This window comes from Pristiophorus japonicus, chromosome 11, assembly GCF_044704955.1.
Source record: "Pristiophorus japonicus isolate sPriJap1 chromosome 11, sPriJap1.hap1, whole genome shotgun sequence".
In the NCBI taxonomy this organism is placed as follows: Eukaryota; Metazoa; Chordata; class Chondrichthyes; family Pristiophoridae; genus Pristiophorus; species Pristiophorus japonicus.
This window is the reverse complement of record NC_091987.1, coordinates 121300770-121318410: the sequence shown is the minus strand read 5'-3', so window position 1 is coordinate 121318410 and position 17641 is coordinate 121300770. Positions and strand designations below refer to the sequence as shown.

The 17641-nt window shown below is 44.0% G+C and overlaps 1 protein-coding gene across 3 annotated transcripts in view; it reads left to right on the top strand.

Annotated features, from left to right (window-relative positions):
* The window catches only part of LOC139276248 (polycomb protein SCMH1-like), a 217533-nt gene that overhangs the window by 103814 nt on the left and 96078 nt on the right, over positions 1-17641 (top strand). For 2 of the 3 annotated variants that reach the window (XM_070893958.1, XM_070893957.1), the window contains exons 4-5: positions 4834-4904; positions 8566-8800. In XM_070893958.1, the coding sequence (XP_070750059.1) occupies positions 4834-4904; positions 8566-8800 (306 nt within the window). Of the gene's footprint in view, positions 1-4833; positions 4905-8565; positions 8801-12236; positions 12295-17641 lie in introns of those variants that run through there. The other variant, XM_070893959.1, reaches the window with a different exon arrangement.

The window sequence follows — 17641 nt, the reverse complement described above, 5'->3', positions numbered from 1 at the left end:
ACGTTGAAATCACCAAGGATGAGAAGTCGTTCGGTGCAGAGACTGTGTGAGGTAAGCAGTGAAGATATCTCGGTAATAAAAATTTTATGGTACCTAGGTGGGCGGTAGAGAACGAGAATTTTAAATGAGAGATGAGAGGGGTGGAATAAGATGGGATTGTCAAAGAAGGAGAAAGTGCTGGAGGAGTAGGGGGATCGACCAAGGTGTGATTTGCTGATGAGAGCCACACTGCTACCACGGCCGTGGCAAGTATAGCCAGGCGGGGAGGCTTCATTAAGAGTAAGGTGCCATTAGCCCCTCAGCCAAGTTTCTGTCAGGGCCATGATGCTGATGCAATCATCCACGATAAACTTCATGGAGGCCAAGGGCCTCGTTCGCAAGCGAACGGACGTTTTGGAGGGAGATGCGTAGACTGTCGGTAATGGCTGCCCCACTGCCAGCGTACACAGAGTCAGCGCTGGGGGGACGGGGGGGGTGGACGGAGAAATGAGTTGGATGGGGAGGAGATTGGTGAGATCAGCCCCCAGGTCGGCGAGAGAGTAAGATGGAACTGTTGGAGTTGCTGCTAGTAAGGAGGCAGTGACAATCGTAGGATGCCAAGTGAGGCATAGAAGTAAGTTGTCGACTTATCGAAGAGAGAGTCGAGCCTGGGATGACAGCAGGAGAGTAGGAAGATCAAACAGCAATGAAGGATTGGGGCAGGGATTTTGGAGGGCAGAGTATCCGAGAGAGAAGAGATGAAAGGAGGCATGGCGGCAGGAGGGCGCGGTCAGGGATGGATAGCGAGAAAAGGAAAAGAGGGAGGATGGAAGTGGAAAAGTATTGAATGGCTCGGGTCCAGAGCGGTATCCAAAGAGTGCATGTGAATGGATACCGGAAAAGCTCGGGTTACATTGGCCTGTTTAAATGTACTAATTAGTAGGGAGTCCAGGTTCAAAGTCAGAGGTCCCATAGAAGGACAAAGCCGAGATAAACAGGATGCGGCCGGCACGGAGCATCGACGAGCCACTGTCCAAAGCAGGCAAGTGAAGTCCAGAAGCTATTTGGGCTGCGACTAGCAAACTTGAGTCACCGGACAGCAAGTGAAGCAGCAGCTGCTAGCTAGAAGCTAACCACACTCGATCAGCTTCGCTGGGCAGGCCACATAATACGCATGCCAGATACGAGACTCCCGAAGCAAATGCTTTATGCGGAGCTCCTTCATGGTAAACAAGCCAAAGGAGGACAGCGGAAACATTGTAAGGACACCCTCAAAGCCTTCCTGGTAAAGTGTGACATCACCACTGACACCTGGGAGACCCTGGCCGCAGAGCGCCCGTGGTGGAGAAAGTCCATCCGGGAGGGCATTGAGCTCTTTGAGGCTCGACGCAAGGAGCATGAAGCGGCCAGGCGCAGGCAGCGGAACGAGCGCGCGGCAAACCAGCCCCACCCACCCCTTCCCTCGACGAATGTCTGTCCCACCTGTAACAGGGTCTGTGGCTCTCGTATTGGACTGTTCAGCCATCAAAGAACTCTCTTTGGGAGTGGAAGCAAGTCCTCCTCGGTTCCGAGGGACTGCCTATGATGATGATGATAAGCAGAGCTGAAAAACCAGTAGAACCAGATCAGCAGAGATCTGTAAACGGTAAAAAAAAATCTTTTAGCAGCAGAGATGGGGAAACAGCAGGTAAATTTTGCAGTATAATCCAGTGTCGTCCAGTGCAGAAACATAGTGGTGTAATCCAGCGTAAAGCAGAAACGTAGACTAGATGTCCAGAGAAGTCGAGGAGATCGGAAACCGATTTGACAAAAAAATTTAGCAGCAAAGATTTGAAGCGACTGAAACCATTGAATCAAACAGTGTCGTTAGTAGAGCAACAAAGTCCTGTTCGAGAGGAATCCAGTGATGAAAATCATTTTCAGCAGTTGAAAGAGCTCCATGAAAACAAAGACACGCCAACACAATTTTATAGCATATCACTATACGCATGATCAGTAATAACTACTGTTAATTTATTGATAAATTTTGTATTCATTCCGGCATAAGCATATTCTGTGAAATTCGTAAGGATTTTTTAGTCCAACTTTAAACTATAAAACTTCAGTCTGATTTATTGGAAATGACTTAGTAGCCCAAGTATAGAATTTTATTGCTTTTGTCTTAACATAGGAAATAGGTGCAGGAGTAGGCCATTCGGCCCTTCGAGCCTGCACCACCATTCAATAATATCATGGCTGATCATTCCCTCAGTACCCCTTCCTGTTTTCTCTCCATACTCCTTGATACCTTTAGCCGTAAGGGCCATATCTAACTCTCTCTTGAATAAATCCAATGAACTGGCATCAACAATTCTGGCAGGGAATTCCACAGGTTAACAACTCTCTGTGAAGAAGTTTCTCCTCATCTCCATCCTAAATGGCCTACCCCTTATCCTAAGACTGTGTTCCCCTGGTTCTGGACTTCCCCAACATCGGGAACATTCTTCCTGCATCTAACCTGTCCAGTCCCATCAGAATCTTATGCTTGTATGAGATCCCGTCTCATCCTTCTAAACTCCAGTGTATAAAGGCCCAGTTGATCCAGTCTCTCCTCATATGTCAGTCCCGCCATCCCGGGAAACAGTCTGGTGAACCTTCGCTGCACTCCCTCAATAGCAAGATTGGGGTCCCAGCACTGAGCCCTGCAGCACGTCACTAGCCGCTGCCTGCCATTCTGAAAAGGACCCGTTTACCCCTGACTCTCTGCTTCCTGTTTGCCAACCAGTTTTCTATCCACGTCAGTATATTACCCCCAAATACCGTGTGCTTTGATTTTGCACACCAATCTCGTATGTGGGACCTTGTCAAAGGCCTTTTGAAAGTTCAAATACACCACATCCACTGGTTCTCCCTTGTCCACTCTACTAGTTACATCCTCAAAAAATTCCAGATTTGTCAAGCATGATTTCCCTTTCATAAATCCATGCTGACTTGGACCGATCCTGTCACTGCTTTCCAAATGCGCTGCTATTTCATCCTTTAATAATTGATTCCACTATTTTCCCCACTACTGATGTCAGGCTAACCGGTCTATAATTCCCTGTTTTCTCTCTCCCTCCTTTTTTAAAAAGTGGTCTTACATTAGCTACTCTCCAGTCCGTAGGAACTGATCCAGAGTCGCTAGACTGTTAGAAAATGATCACCAGTGCATCCACTATTTCGATGGCCAATTCCTTAAGTACTCTGGGATGCGGACTATCAGGCTCTGGGGATTTATCGGCCTTCAATCCGCTCAATTTCCCTAATACGATTTCCCGCCTAATAAGGATATCCTTCAGTTCCTTCTTCTCACTAGACCCTCGGTCCCCTAGTACTTCCGGAAGGTTTTGTGTCTTCTTTCGTGAAGACAGAACCAAAGTATTTGTTCAATTGGTCTGCCATTTCTTTGTTCCCCATTATAAATTCACCTGAATCTGACTGCAAAGGACCTATGTTTGTCTTCACTAATCTTTTTCTCTTCACATATCTATAGAAGCTTTTGCAGTCAGTTTTTATGTTCCCAGCAAGCTTCTTCTCGTACTCTATTTTCCATCTCCTAATTAAACCCTTTATCCTCCTGCTGAATTCTAAATTTCTCCCAGTCCTCAGGTTTGCTGCTTTTTCTGGCCAATTTATATGCCTCTTGGATTTAACACTATCCTTAATTTCCCTTGTTAGCCATGGTTGAGCCACGTTCCCTGTTTTATTTTTACTCCAGACAGGGATGTACAATTGTTGAAGTTCATCCATGTCATCTTTAAATGTTTGCCATTGCCTATCCACCGTCAAACCTTTAAGTAACACTCTCCAGTCTATTCTGGCTAATTCACGTCTCATACTATCAAAGTTACCTTTCCTTAAATTCAGGACCCTAGTCTCTGAATTAACTGTCGCTCTCCATCTTAATAAAGAATTCTACCATATTATGGTCACTCTTCCCCAAGGGGCCTCGCACAACAATATTGCTAATTAGTCCTTTCTCATTACACATCACCCAGTCTAGGATGGCCAGCCCTCTAGTTGGTTCCTCGACATATTGGTCTAGAAAACCATCCCTAATACACTCCAAGAAATCCTCCTCCACCGTATTACTAACAGTTTGGTTATCCCAATCTGGATGTAGATTAAAGACGCCCTTGATAACTGCTATACCTTTATTGCACGCATCCCTAATTTCTTGTTTGATGCTGTCCCCAACCTCACTACTACTGTTTGGTGGTCTGTGCACAACTCCCACTAGTGTTTTCTGCCCTTTGGTATTCTGCAGCTCCACCCATACAGAGTCCACATCATCCAAGCTAATGTCCTTCCTTACTATTGCGTTAATTTCCTCTTTAACCAGCAACGCTACACCACCTCCTTTTCCTTTCTGTCTATCCTTCCTGAATGTTGAATACCCCTGGATGTTGAGTTCCCAGCCTTGGTCACCCTGGAGCCATGTCTCCGTGATGCCAATTATATCATATTCATTAATTGCTGCCTGTGCAGTTAATTCGCCCACCTTATTACGAATACTCCTCGCATTGAGGCACAGAGCCTTCAGGCTTGTCTTTTTAACACACTTTGCCCTTTTGGAATTTTGCTGTAATGTGGCCTTTTTTGATTTTTGCCTTGGGTTTCTCTGCCCTCCACTTTTACTTTTCTTCTTTCTATCTTTTGCTTAAATATGTTTTAGGTAAATGTGACACATGAATAACAATGACCAAAACCATATGAAGCAGAACTTCTGCAATACTTGTTTTTCATATATACGGATTTCGTGTGACCATTGGTAAAATTACAGTCTGTGAAACGGTTTCATGAAATTACTTGCTAAATTGTTCTTGTTGATTACAGAACATTTTAACTGGGATGATTACTTGAAAGAAAATGGAGAAATCCCTGCCCCTTCACATTGTTTTAGACAGGTATGTAACCACTGAATTTGGAACTGTTATACTTAATGCCATTGTCAAAATTCTGATGTTCGTGTGCATCAGGGAACTTAAGTGATGGTTGGTTGAATGACAAGATAACACTGCTGAGTACTTGAGTCCAATTAGTTAAATTCCATGCGTCTTCATTTACACATCGCTGGAATGGAGCCAGGCAAGGAACACAGTCTGGGGGGGGGTCATATAATGCCCCATATGACAACTTTGTCGGCATGCAATAGTGTCATAAACATCTCGGGCGGTACTGGCACATAGAAACATAGAAAATAGGTGCAGGACTAGGCCATTCGGCCCTTCGAGCCTGCACCACTGTTCAATAAGATCATGGCTGATCATTCCCTCAGTACCCCTTTCCTGCTTTCTTTCCATACCCCTTGATCCCCTTAGCTGTAAGGGCCATATCTAACTCCCTCTTGAATATATCCAATGAACTGGCATCAACAACTCTCTGCAGTAGGGAATTCCATAGGTTAACAACTCTGAGTGAAGAAGTTTCTCCTCATCTCAGTCCTAAATGGCTGCCCCTTATCCTAAGACTATGTCCCCTGGTTCTGGACTTCCCCATCATCGGGAACATTCTTCCCACATCTAACCTGTCCAGTCCCGTCAGAATCTTATAAGTTTCTATAAGATCCCCTCTCATCCTTCTAAACTCAGTGTATAAAGGCCCAGTTGATCCAGTCTCTCCTCATATGTCAGTCCAGCCATCCCGGGAATCAGTCTGGTGAACCTTCGCTGCACTCCCTCAATAGCAAGAACGTCCTTCCTCAGATTAAGAGACCAAAACTGTACACAATATTCAAGGTGAGGCCTCACCAAAGCCCTGTACAACTGCAGTAAGAGCTCCCTGCTCCTATACTCAAATCCCCTAGCTATGAAGGCCAACATACTATTTGCCTTCTTCACTGCATGCCAATTTTCAATGACTGATGAACCATGACACCCAGGTCTCGTTGCACCTCCCCCTTTCCTAATCTGCCGCCATTCAGATAATATTCTGCCTTTGTGTTTTTGCACCCAATGTGGATAACCTCACATTTATCCACATTATACTGCATCTGCCATGCATTTGCCCACTCACCTAACCTGTCCAAGTCACCCTGCAGCCTTTTAGTGTCCTCCTCACAGCCCACACCGCCACCCAGCTTAGTGTATGTTATTCCCCCCACTCTGGGTTTGAGTTGGAGTGGCTGTTCATTTGTTCCCATCCCTTAACAACATGGTTCCACTCTCAGCTTTCAAACTGTGTTTGGTAAAAGTTTGACATGATTTTTCTTGTTTATAGATGGTAGTTTTTTAGTCAGCATTCACCACTGATAGAGTTGAACTTGTTTGTTCTGACTGATGCATTGTGTTGGTCAACAGTTGCCAATAAAGAAACACATTCTTTAGCGATCTGCAGCAATGCTTTCCATATTTCTATGCATGCACAAGAATACAATGAGCCATGCAAAACTCTCAAAGCAAAAGGAATTCCCTGCTATACATAGGGTCAGTTATTCCCTTAGATTTTGCACAGGGCTGATTATTTTTATTTTTCATCGTGATTCATTACTATTACTTTTGATCATAATTCAATGACTCTTACTTGAAGTGGGCAAAAACGGTCGAGCTCAGTTGTGATAACCACATGGTTGAACAGTCCACACAAACATGAACAAGACCACTATTGTGAAATACCACGTAGCACAGTTTCTCTTATGAAAGAAGTATAAGGGGAGAAAATCGGAGGGAAACTGGAGCCCAGGAGACTGTGCACTGAAGGGCTGGGAAGCACTTTACGTACTAGGGGCTAACCCGTACAATTGTTTATTGCAAGATACATTCTAGTTTTAGTATATGCTATACATGGAAATAGGTGGCAAGTAGGCCTACATATCTAGAAAGCATTTTGAGAGATGTATTTCCTGGACCCTGTAGATCCGAAGATAGGCTTGATCCAAAGCAGTTTTGACATCAGAGGGACCCGACTGAGGCCATCGGCTCAATCCAAAGCAGTTCCGGTGCTTGATAGAAACCCGACCGACATGCGCGCAAATGTTTTTAAATCAGGTCGCACGATGTGACGTAGCGAACCAGAAGCCACAGATGTGGAAAACGCCCCTCTGTGCAGCCTCTGGTTCGTTAGCAGTAGTCACTCCATAGAAATCGATATACAATTCAAGTTTAATAATTTGTTTCCAACTGCTTAATCATTCCAATCAGCATTCAAGAAAAATGGATCATATCTCCTTCAATCTAATTTACTCCGCTCCCACCAACATTCAATCCATTTCTCCCTCTCCTCCTTCCCTCACTCTCCAGGCTCGTTAAGCATTATGGCTGTTCGGAACCAACGAGCCTTTTATCGCATGTGTGATAGCGTCACGAACGGGAAGCGCGCATGTGCAGAAAGCTTCCACGCAGCTTCCGGTTCGTTGGCAGCAGTCGCGTCCTATAGAATAGTACAGCCAAGAAAGAGGCCATTTGACCCAACGAGTGCGGCAGCTCTTTCGAAGACTATCCAGATGTATCTCGATATATAGAAATATACACATAGACATGCACCTGTATATGTAAATATATCTTTATGTAACGTCCCGAATCCAGAACTCCCGAAAACCGTAATTGTCTAAAAACCTGACATTTTGCTCATAGCTCATGGAGTCGTCTGGAATCCGGAATTATTGTTTGAAAAGCGGACATTTTTGAGGCAAAACCAAAATTCCAGCACGGATTCAGACGAGAATTCCATGTTTCAGAAGTTGTACCTGTACTTAGTTTATAAGTGATAAGCTAAAATTAGCATATTCTTCAACCTCTTTAAAAGCTTTAAACATGTTGCTAATAGGCCTTTCTAATAGCCTATGGTTGTGATTCGTGCAATGTTGTCTTTGAAAAGTAGCACAAAATGTCTAATATGCCTTAGTTTTTTTGCCCAACATGTATTTGGTTCATGTACAGGTTATATCCTCCATATTTCCGGAGCAAATTGAAAGTAAATGTGAAGCACAGTCTTTCTCTTGTCTCCCCATGTCAGCCATCACCTCTGTGCTGAGCAACATGTCTGCCTCATATTCTCAATAGTGAACTCCACAAAGAAAAATGAAACCACTTCATCTTGTCCTCATTGCTACTGATTCCAGCACACTGTGTGGCATTGGTTCCATAAGGGACCCAGATCGCATTCGTGTTGCTTTAGTTCCAGGTTGCAAGGTATAGCTGACACCTCTGGTTCAGTTCTGACTGAGATCTGCTGTCAGCTTTTACCACCTTTCTTGTTGTTGCAGGTAACGTGTGAGACCTTAGCACTAACCATTTCTAGAGAGTGTTGCCCCATCTCCCCACCCCTCCCTCACTCTTTAGCATAAGTCAGCACTGAAGAAGATAGGACCCCCCTTTAGGCACTGTCCAGTACTGTGAATGTTTTCAGGTAGCATCAGACTGGGCACCAGGTCTTTGTATCTTGCAGTCTTGTGGAACTGAGTATCTTTCAGAGGACTTAGATCCGAATGCAGTGGGGTAGTTTCTGTGAGTGTATTTCCAGGTAGAATTATTGACATTGAAACCAGTACATAATGGCTGCTTATAACACAACGATGCTAAGAAAGATTTTTATTCAAAAAGTGTATTTACATTGTACCCTCACTTCCAGCCTAGAACTCCGCCCAACAATGAGTTCAAAATTGACATGAAGCTTGAGGCTCAGGACCCAAGAAACGTTACCTCAGTTTGCATAGCTACTGTGGTTGGAATAACTGGAGCAAGGCTTCGATTACGGTTAGATGGAAGTGACAACAAAAATGACTTTTGGCGATTGGTTGACTCATCTGATATACAACCTATTGGAACTTGTGAAAAGAACAGTGGAATGCTGCAACCTCCACTTGGTAAGATTATGAAAACATTTTCTTGAAAGATTGAACTATTCTTTTTAGATCTAATATATGTATATTTAATAAAATAACAAATCCTTATATTGGTCACAGCACTATATAACTTTAAATATGCTTACATTGAATAGCTGTTCACTTTATAAATACTTAGAATGGCTTGTTAAGTAAAAGTATCAAATTAATCTGATTTATAGAATGAAAAATAAGATTTTATTGTTTTGCTTTATTCTTCGTTGAAAATAATGGCTGGGGAGGAATGGTTATATATTAAAAGTAATGTATATACTCCACTTGTCCAAAAATCTATCTTGATGTAACACTTCTTATATCTACATTTTTAAAGGGAAGTCCTGTGTAAGCATTACATATCCTATAAATATTTCATGGCCACATTTCATTCATGAACCAATTGAATCACAACCTTGATTTTTTTTTGAGTAACTGAAATTTCTGAGGTTTCAAACAAAATAAGTTCCTAGCAATACATATTTTACAATAACTTGGCAATTCATTGAATTGTCTTCTGTGCCTTTTACTACTTCAATTAAAGTTTTTATTTCACGTGAACCTCTCCCAAAAGCCTGCAGTCTTAACATGTACAATGTGCACAATTCTTCAGGATACACCAATAGCATTTAGCTTGCCAGATGATGGAATACTACTTTGAGTCCCTAACAAAATCCTACTTAGTTACTTTTCAAAATTATTCAAAGGAAATTGAGTAGATTGGGCCTATATTCTCTGGAGTTTAGAAGATTGAGAGGTGATCTCATTGAAACTTATAAATTCATAGAGGGCTTGACAGGGTAAATGATGGGCTGTTTCCCCTGGCGCTGAGGGGCTGTTTCCCCTGGCTGGAGAGTCTAGCACTCAGGGTCATGGTCTCGGGATAAGAGGCTGTCCATTTCGGCCTGAGTTGAGGAGAAAGTTCTTCACTCAAAGCATTGTGAATCTTTGGAATTCTCTACCTCGAAGAACTGTGAATGCTCAGTTGTTGAGAATATTCAGGACTGAGATTGAAAGATTTTTGGGCACTAAGGGATTCAAGGGATATTGGGATAGGATGGGAAAGTTGAGCTGATATTGAAGATTAGCCATGATACTGAACGGCAGATCAGACTTGAGGGACCGCATGGCCTATTCCTGCTCCTATTTTTTGTATAAATTTTAGCCCCTAGTTTTTAAGAACACAAGTGCAAATTTTTTTTTTAATTAAGAGGTAGTGTGTGTGAAAGAGAAAAAATAAACCATTCTGATTGCATACAGAAGAACATAAGAAATTGGAGCAGGAGTCGACCATTTGGCCCCTTGAGCCTGCTCCGCCATTCAATAATGACTGATCTTCTACCTCAAGTCCACTTTCCTGCACTATCCCTATATCCCTTGATTCTCTTACTATCCAAAAATCTATCAATCTCTGTCTTGAATATATTAAACGACTGAGCATCCACAGCCCTCTGGGGTAGAGAATACGAAAGATTCACCATCCTCTGAGTGAAGAAATTTCTCCTCATCTCAGTCCTAAATGGACCACTCCTTATTCTGAGACTGTGACCCCTGGTTTTCGACTCCCCAGCCAGGGGAAACATCCTCCCTGCATCTACCCTGCAAGAATGGCGGACCAATTGAACAAGTACTTTGGTTCGGTATTCACTGAGGAGGACACAAACAACCTTCCGGATATAAAAGGGGTCGGAGGGTCTAGTAAGGAGGAGGAACTGAGGGAAATCCTTATTAGTCGGGAAATTGTGTTGGGGAAATTGATGGGATTGAAGGCCGATAAATCCCCAGGGCCTGATGGACTGCATCCCAGAGTACTTAAGGAGGTGGCCTTGGAAATAGTGGATGCATTGACAGTCATTTTCCAACATTCCATTGACTCTGGATCAGTTCCTATCGAGTGGAGGGTAGCCAATGTAACCCCACTTTTTAAAAAAGGAGGGAGAGAGAAAACAGGGAATTACAGACCGGTCAGCCTGACATCGGTAGTGGGTAAAATGATGGAATCAATTATTAAGGATGTGATCGCAGTGCATTTGGAAAGAGGTAATATGATAGGTCCAAGTCAGCATGGATTTGTGAAAGGGAAATCATGCTTGACAAATCTTCTGGAATTTTTTGAGGATGTTTCCAGTAGAGTGGACAAGGGAGAACCAGTCGATGTGGTATATTTGGACTTTCTGAAGGCTTTCGACAAGGTCCCACACAAGAGATTAATGTGCAAAGTTAAAGCACATGGGATTGGGGGTAGTGTGCTGACATGGATTGAGAACTGGTTGTCAGACAGGAAGCAAAGAGTAGGAGTAAATGGGGACTTTTCAGAATGGCAGGCAGTGACTAGTGGGGTACCGCAAGGTTCTGTGCTGGGGCCCCAGCTGTTTACACTGTACATTAATGATTTAGACGAGGGGATTAAATGTAGTATCTCCAAATTTGCGGATGACACTAAGTTGGGTGGCAGTGTGAGCTGCAAGGAGGATTCTATGAGGCTGCAGAGCGACTTGGATAGGTTAGGTGAGTGGGCAAATGCATGGCAGATGAAGTATAATGTGGATAAATGTGAGGTTATCCACTTTGGTGGTAAAAACAGAGAGACAGACTATTATCTGAATGGTGACAGATTAGGAAAAGGAGAGGTGCAACGAGACCTGGGTGTCATGGTACATCAGTCATTGAAGGTTGGCATGCAGGTACAGCAGGCGGTTAAGAAAGCAAATGGCATGTTGGCCTTCATAGCGAGGGGATTTGAGTACAAGGGCAGGGAGGTGTTGCTACAATTGTACAGGGCCTTGGTGAGGCCACACCTGGAGTATTGTGTACAGTTTTGGTCTCCTAACCCGAGGAAGGACATTCTTGCTATTGAGGGAGTGCAGCGAAGGTTCACCAGACTGATTCCCGGGATGGCGGGACTGACCTATCAAGAAAGACTGGATCAACTGGGCTTGTATTCACTGGAGTTCAGAAGAATGAGAGGGGACCTCATAGAAACGTTTAAAATTCTGACGGGGTTAGACAGGTTAGATGCAGGAAGAATGTTCCCAATGTTGGGGAAGTCCAGAACCAGGGGACACAGTCTAAGGATAAGGGGTAAGCCATTTAGGACTGAGATGAGGAGGAATTTCTTCACCCAGAGAGTGGTGAACCTGTGGAATTCTCTACCACAGAAAGTTGTTGAGGCCAATTCACTAAATATATTCAAAAAGGAGTTAGATGAAGTCCTTACTACTAGGGGAATCAAGGGGTATGGTGAGAAAGCAGGAATGGGGTACTGAAGTTGCATGTTCAGCCATGAACTCATTGAATGGCGGTGCAGGCTAGAAGGGCCGAATGGCCTACTCCTGCACCTATTTTCTATGTTTCTATGTTTCTATGAATTTTGCATGTTTGAGTGAGATCACCTAGACCTCATCTACTCAATCTCTCCTCATAGGACAATCCCCCCCATCCCAGCAATCAGTCTGGTGAACCTTCGCTGTACACCCTCGATGGCAAGTATATCCTTCTTTATGTAAAGAGAACAAAACTGTACACAATACACTCGATGTGATCTCACCAGAGCCCTATATCATTGCAGTAAGTCATCTTTACTCTTTTATTCAAATCCTCTTGAAATGAAGGTCAACATACCATTTGCTTTCTTAATTACGACTACTGATGTCAGGCTAACTGGTCTAGTTTCCCATTTTCTCTCTCCCTCCTTTCTTATATAACAAGCTTACATTTACTATCTTCCAATCCTCGAGAACCGTTCTAGAATCTTTGGAATTTTGGAAGGTGACAACCAATGCATCCACTATCTCTATAGCCACCTCTTTCAAAACCCTAGGATGTAGGCTATCCGGTCCAGGAGATTTTCGGCTTTCAGTCCCATTAAGTTCTCCAGTACAATCCTTTTATTAATAATTTATTTCAGTTCCTCCTTGGTTCTCCGCTATTTCCAGGAGTTTTTTTTGTGTCTTCTATGAAAACATAGACACAAAGGGCTAGAAATTGCATTGGCTCACCGCTTGGTTTCTGGACGGTATTAGCCGTTTGGGCGATAACTGGATCGGCGAATTGTCCAGCTGAGTTATGCAGGCGGTTTCGAGGTACCACTGAGGAGCGGACCGTCGACGTGCACTGTCCTCAGATCGCCATGGCGCGATATTGGGCTCAGCGGTGACCCGTGGGTAAGTATAAAAAAATACGCCCATGAGAATCAACAGAGCTGGGCGGTAGGTGAGTAGCCCTGCAAGAAAAAGGTAAGTAATTGTTTTTTTACTCATTATTTTAAAATTCTGTTGTCGTGATTTTAAGTTAAAAGGGTCCTGAAAATGTTTTTATGATTTTTTTTTTAATGTTCTGTTTTTGAAAAAATATTTTGCCCAACCTGCAGCCTCGGGGTAAATTTTCATCCATTTTCTTTAAGAACCACCCAGTTGACCCTAAATTCCACTTTTTCGCTGAAAGTCGGAGTGCAACGGCCAATTTTTTCGCTGGGCAGATTTTTTTATTTTTTAGGGGGAGGTTTTCGTCGGCAATAATCTTGGGAATCTTAGCGGTCTTTTGGGCGCTGGCGGGTTGTTAGGAAATTCTAGCACAATGTATTTGTTTAATTTCTCTGCCATTTCCTTATTCCTCATTATAATTTCTCCTGAATCAGCCTGTAAGGGACCCACATTTACTTTCACTAATCTTTTGCTTTTTAAACACCTGTAGAACAGTCTGTTTTTATGTCTCTCGCTAGTTTACTCTCGTATTCTATTTTCCCTTTATCAATTTCTTGGTCCTCCTTTGCTGAATTCTAAAATCCTTCCAATCCTCAGGCTTACTGCTCTTTTTGGCAACATTATAAGCCTCTTCCTTTGATCTAATACTATCTTGAACTTCTATTGTTAGCCACGGTTGGACCACTTTTCCTGTGGGATTTTGGTGCCTTAAAGGAATATATATTTGTTGTAAATTATGTATAAATTATTTAAATGCTAACCATTGCTCGTCTACATTATTACTGTAAGTTTGGTTTGTTCAGTCTATATGTAGATTAAAGTCCACCATGATTACAGTATAACCCTTACATGCGCCTCTAATTTCTTGATTTATACTCTGCCCTACATTACAACGACAGTTTGGGAGCCTATAAACAACTCCCACCAATGTTTCTGCCTCTTGCTGTTCCTTAGCTCCACCCAAACTGATTCTACTTCTTGATTTTCAGAGCTAAGATCCTTTCTCTCTACTGTCTTTATCCCATTCTTTATTATCAGGGCTACCCCCTCCTCCTTTTCCAATTTACTTAGCTCTTCTAAAAGTTAAGTATCTTGAAATATTTAGTTCCCAACCTTGGTCCCTTTGCAACCACAACTCCATAATGGCTATTAGATCAAACCTATTAATTTCTATCTGCGCTGTTAATTAATCTATTTTGTTGTGAATGCTTCACGCAATCCGATATAGTGCCTTTAGCTTTGACTTTTTTCTATTTTTCCCTGATATTACCTTAGTCAGTGATGCCCTTTGTTACTCTTTCTCTGCCCCTTCTTAACCCACTCTGCTTATTTTTACCCCAAACTCTGCTCTGCTCCAGGGCCTTGACATTTCTTCTGCTTTTAAATGTACTCTTTCCTGAATCTCCCACCCTCCCTTCATTAGTTTAAAGCCCTGTCTATTGCCCTAGTTATTCGATTCGCCGGGACACTGGTTCCAGCCCCAGTGCAAGTGGAGCCAGTCCCAACGGAACAGCTCCCTCTTTCCCCAGTACTGGTGCCAGTTCCCCATGAAACAAAACCCCTGCCTCCCACGCCACTCTTTGAGCCACGCATGTAACCTTCTAATCTGCTTATTGCTGTGCCTCATCATATATTGGCACGTGGCTCAGGTAACAAATCCAGAAATTATTACCTTTGAAGTTCTGCATTTTAATTTGGACCCCAACTCCTCAAACTGTCTCAGAAGAATCTTATTTCTAGTTTTATCTATGTCGTTGGTTCCGGTGTGGACCATAGCAACTGGATCCTCCCCATCTCACTCAAGTTATTCTCCAGCCACGGGGAGATGGCTTCAACCCTGGCACTGGGCAGGGAACACAACTTTCGGAACTCCCGGTCATGGCTGCAGAGAATGGTATCTATCCCTGTAACTATACTGTCCCCTACCACAACTACATTCCCTTTCACTCCCCCGACTTAAATGACCTCCTGCACCATGGTGCCATGGCCAGCTTGCTCATCCATCCTGCACGCTTTTCCCTCACCATACAGGCAGCAAGAACCCCTGTTGGATAAGGACAAATGCCAAGGTTCCTCCAGCACTGCATTTGGGGTCCCCTTACCTGCCTGAGTTGCAGTCACACTCTCTTGTCCCTGACCAATAAACAGACCTATACCACGACCTAACCACTGGGGTGTGACTGCCTCCTGGAACAAAGTGTCCATAGTGTCTGCACCTCTGACTCGAGCTCAACAATTCTGAGCTGAACTTCCTCAAGATGCCGGCACATACTGCAAATGTGGTTGTCCGGGATCACAATGCTGTCCGGGACTCCACATGCTGCAGTTGCAGCACACCATCTGCACTGCCATTCCTATATGCCCTATGACTATTTGAACTGGTGCTCTCCACTCTCATAGAATCATAGAAATTTACAGCACCGAAGGAGGCCAGTTTGGCCCATCGTGTCCGTGCCGGCTGGCCAAGAGCTATCCAGCTTAATCCTACTTTCCAGCTATTGATCCGTAGCCCTGAGGGTTACGGCACTTTTAAGTGCACATCCAAGTATCTTTTAAATGAGATGAGGGTTTCTGCCTCTACCACCCTTTCAGGCAGTGAGTTGCAGACCCCCACCACCCTCTGGGTGAAGAGATTTCCCCTCATATCTCCTCTAAACCTCCTCCCAATTACTTTAAATCTATGCCAAGGGAAACCGGTTCTTCCTATCCAGGCCCTTCATAATTTAAACACCTCAATCAGGTCTCCCTTAGCTTCAAAAGAAAACAGCTCCAGCATCTCCAATCTTTCCTCATAGTCAAAATTCTCTAGTCCAGGCAATATTCTTGTAAATCTCCTCTGCACCCTTTCCAGTGCAATCACATCTTTCCTGTAATGTGGTGACCAGAACTGCACACAGTGCTGCAGCATAACCAGAGAGAACAGCTCCGCAGGTCGGGCTATAAAAGAGCTGGAGCAGCGTACCAGTTCAACCTCCATCAAGAGCTGCTCGGTGTGCGACGATTTTGAGATGGGCGACTGGATGACGTCATCAAAACCCTGGGGGAGCGTGGGCAGGAATATCGGGAGGACCCAGGTACAGAGGAGTGGGAAGGTCAGGGCGGATGAGCGGCGAGTATTTGTGGCGAGATGCGGTGAATGTTTATGGTGGAGGAGCGGCGGGAAATCGTGGCGGAGGTGCAACAGATGAGGATACAGAGCCTAGAAGAGCTGAGGGTCCAGGGGCAGCACGGGCCAGCCCGCACTGCGATATGTGTGCGCGCTAGGTCCGTGCAGCAGAGCATGTCTCCAGTCGTCGTTGCCACTGGACTGAGACCTAGCTCTGTCAAGCCCGTGTGGTGGCTGGTGTGCAACGGTCACCACACGATAAAAAAATTCACGCACAGTCATCTTCTACCCCCTCAATTGGAGTTCAGGACTGGAACATCGGGTCCTTCATCGAAATACCTTGAACTCGTGGAAGCAAGTCATCCTCATTCGAGGAACCGCCTATGATGATGAACCAGTGTTTTATACAGTTCAAGCATCACCTCCTTGCTCTTGTATTCCATGCCTTGACTTATAAAGGCAAGTATTCCATTTGCCTTCCTTTAAGCACCTTATCTACCTGGCTTGCTACCTTCAGGGATCTGTGGACCTGCACTCTAAGGTCCCTTAGTTCCTCTACACTCTTTAGTGTGGTACCATTTAATGTCTATTCACTTGCCTTGTTAGACCTCCCCAAATGCATTACCTCACACTTATCCGGATTGAATTCCGTTTGCCACTGTTCTGCCCACCTGAACCACCTGTATATTGATATCTTCCTGCAATCTGCAGCTTTCTTCTTCATTATCAACCACACAGCCTATTTTAGTGTCATCTGCAAATTTCTTAATCATACCAACATTTAAGTCCAAGTCATTGATATGTACCACAAAAAACAAGGGACCCTGCGGAACCCCACTGGATACAGCCTTCCGGTCACAAAAACACCCATCAACCATTACACTTGGCTTCCTGCCTCCGAGCCAATTTTGGATCCTACTTGCCACTTTGCCCTGGATCCCATGGGCTATTACTTTTGTGACCAGTCTACCAATTGGGACCTTATCAAAAACTTGGCTAAAATCCATATACACTACATCATACGCACCTCCCTCATCGACCCTCCTGGTTACCTTCTCAAAAAATTCAATCAAGTTCGTCAGACACGATCTTCCCTTGACAAATGCTGACTGACTTGATTAAGGCATGTCTTTCCAAATGAAGATTTATCCTGTCCCTCAGGATTTTTTCCCACCACCGAGGTTAAGCTGACTGGCCTGTAATTACTCGGTCTATCCCTCTCTTCCTTTTGAAACAAAGGTACAACATTAGCAGTCCACCTGTAGCCAGAGAGGATTGGAAATGATGGTCACAGCCTCTACTATTTCCTCTCTTGCTTCTCTTAACAGCCTAGGATACATTTCATCCGGGCCTGGAGATTTTTCCACTTTCAAAGCTGCTAAGCTCCTCTCTCGCTATGTTTATCTCGTCTCATTGCAAAGTCTGCATAGCCCCTCTCTTTTTTATGAAAACAGTGCAAAGTATTCATTAAGAATCCTACCCACGTCTTCCGCCTCCACACGCACATTTCCTTTATGGTCT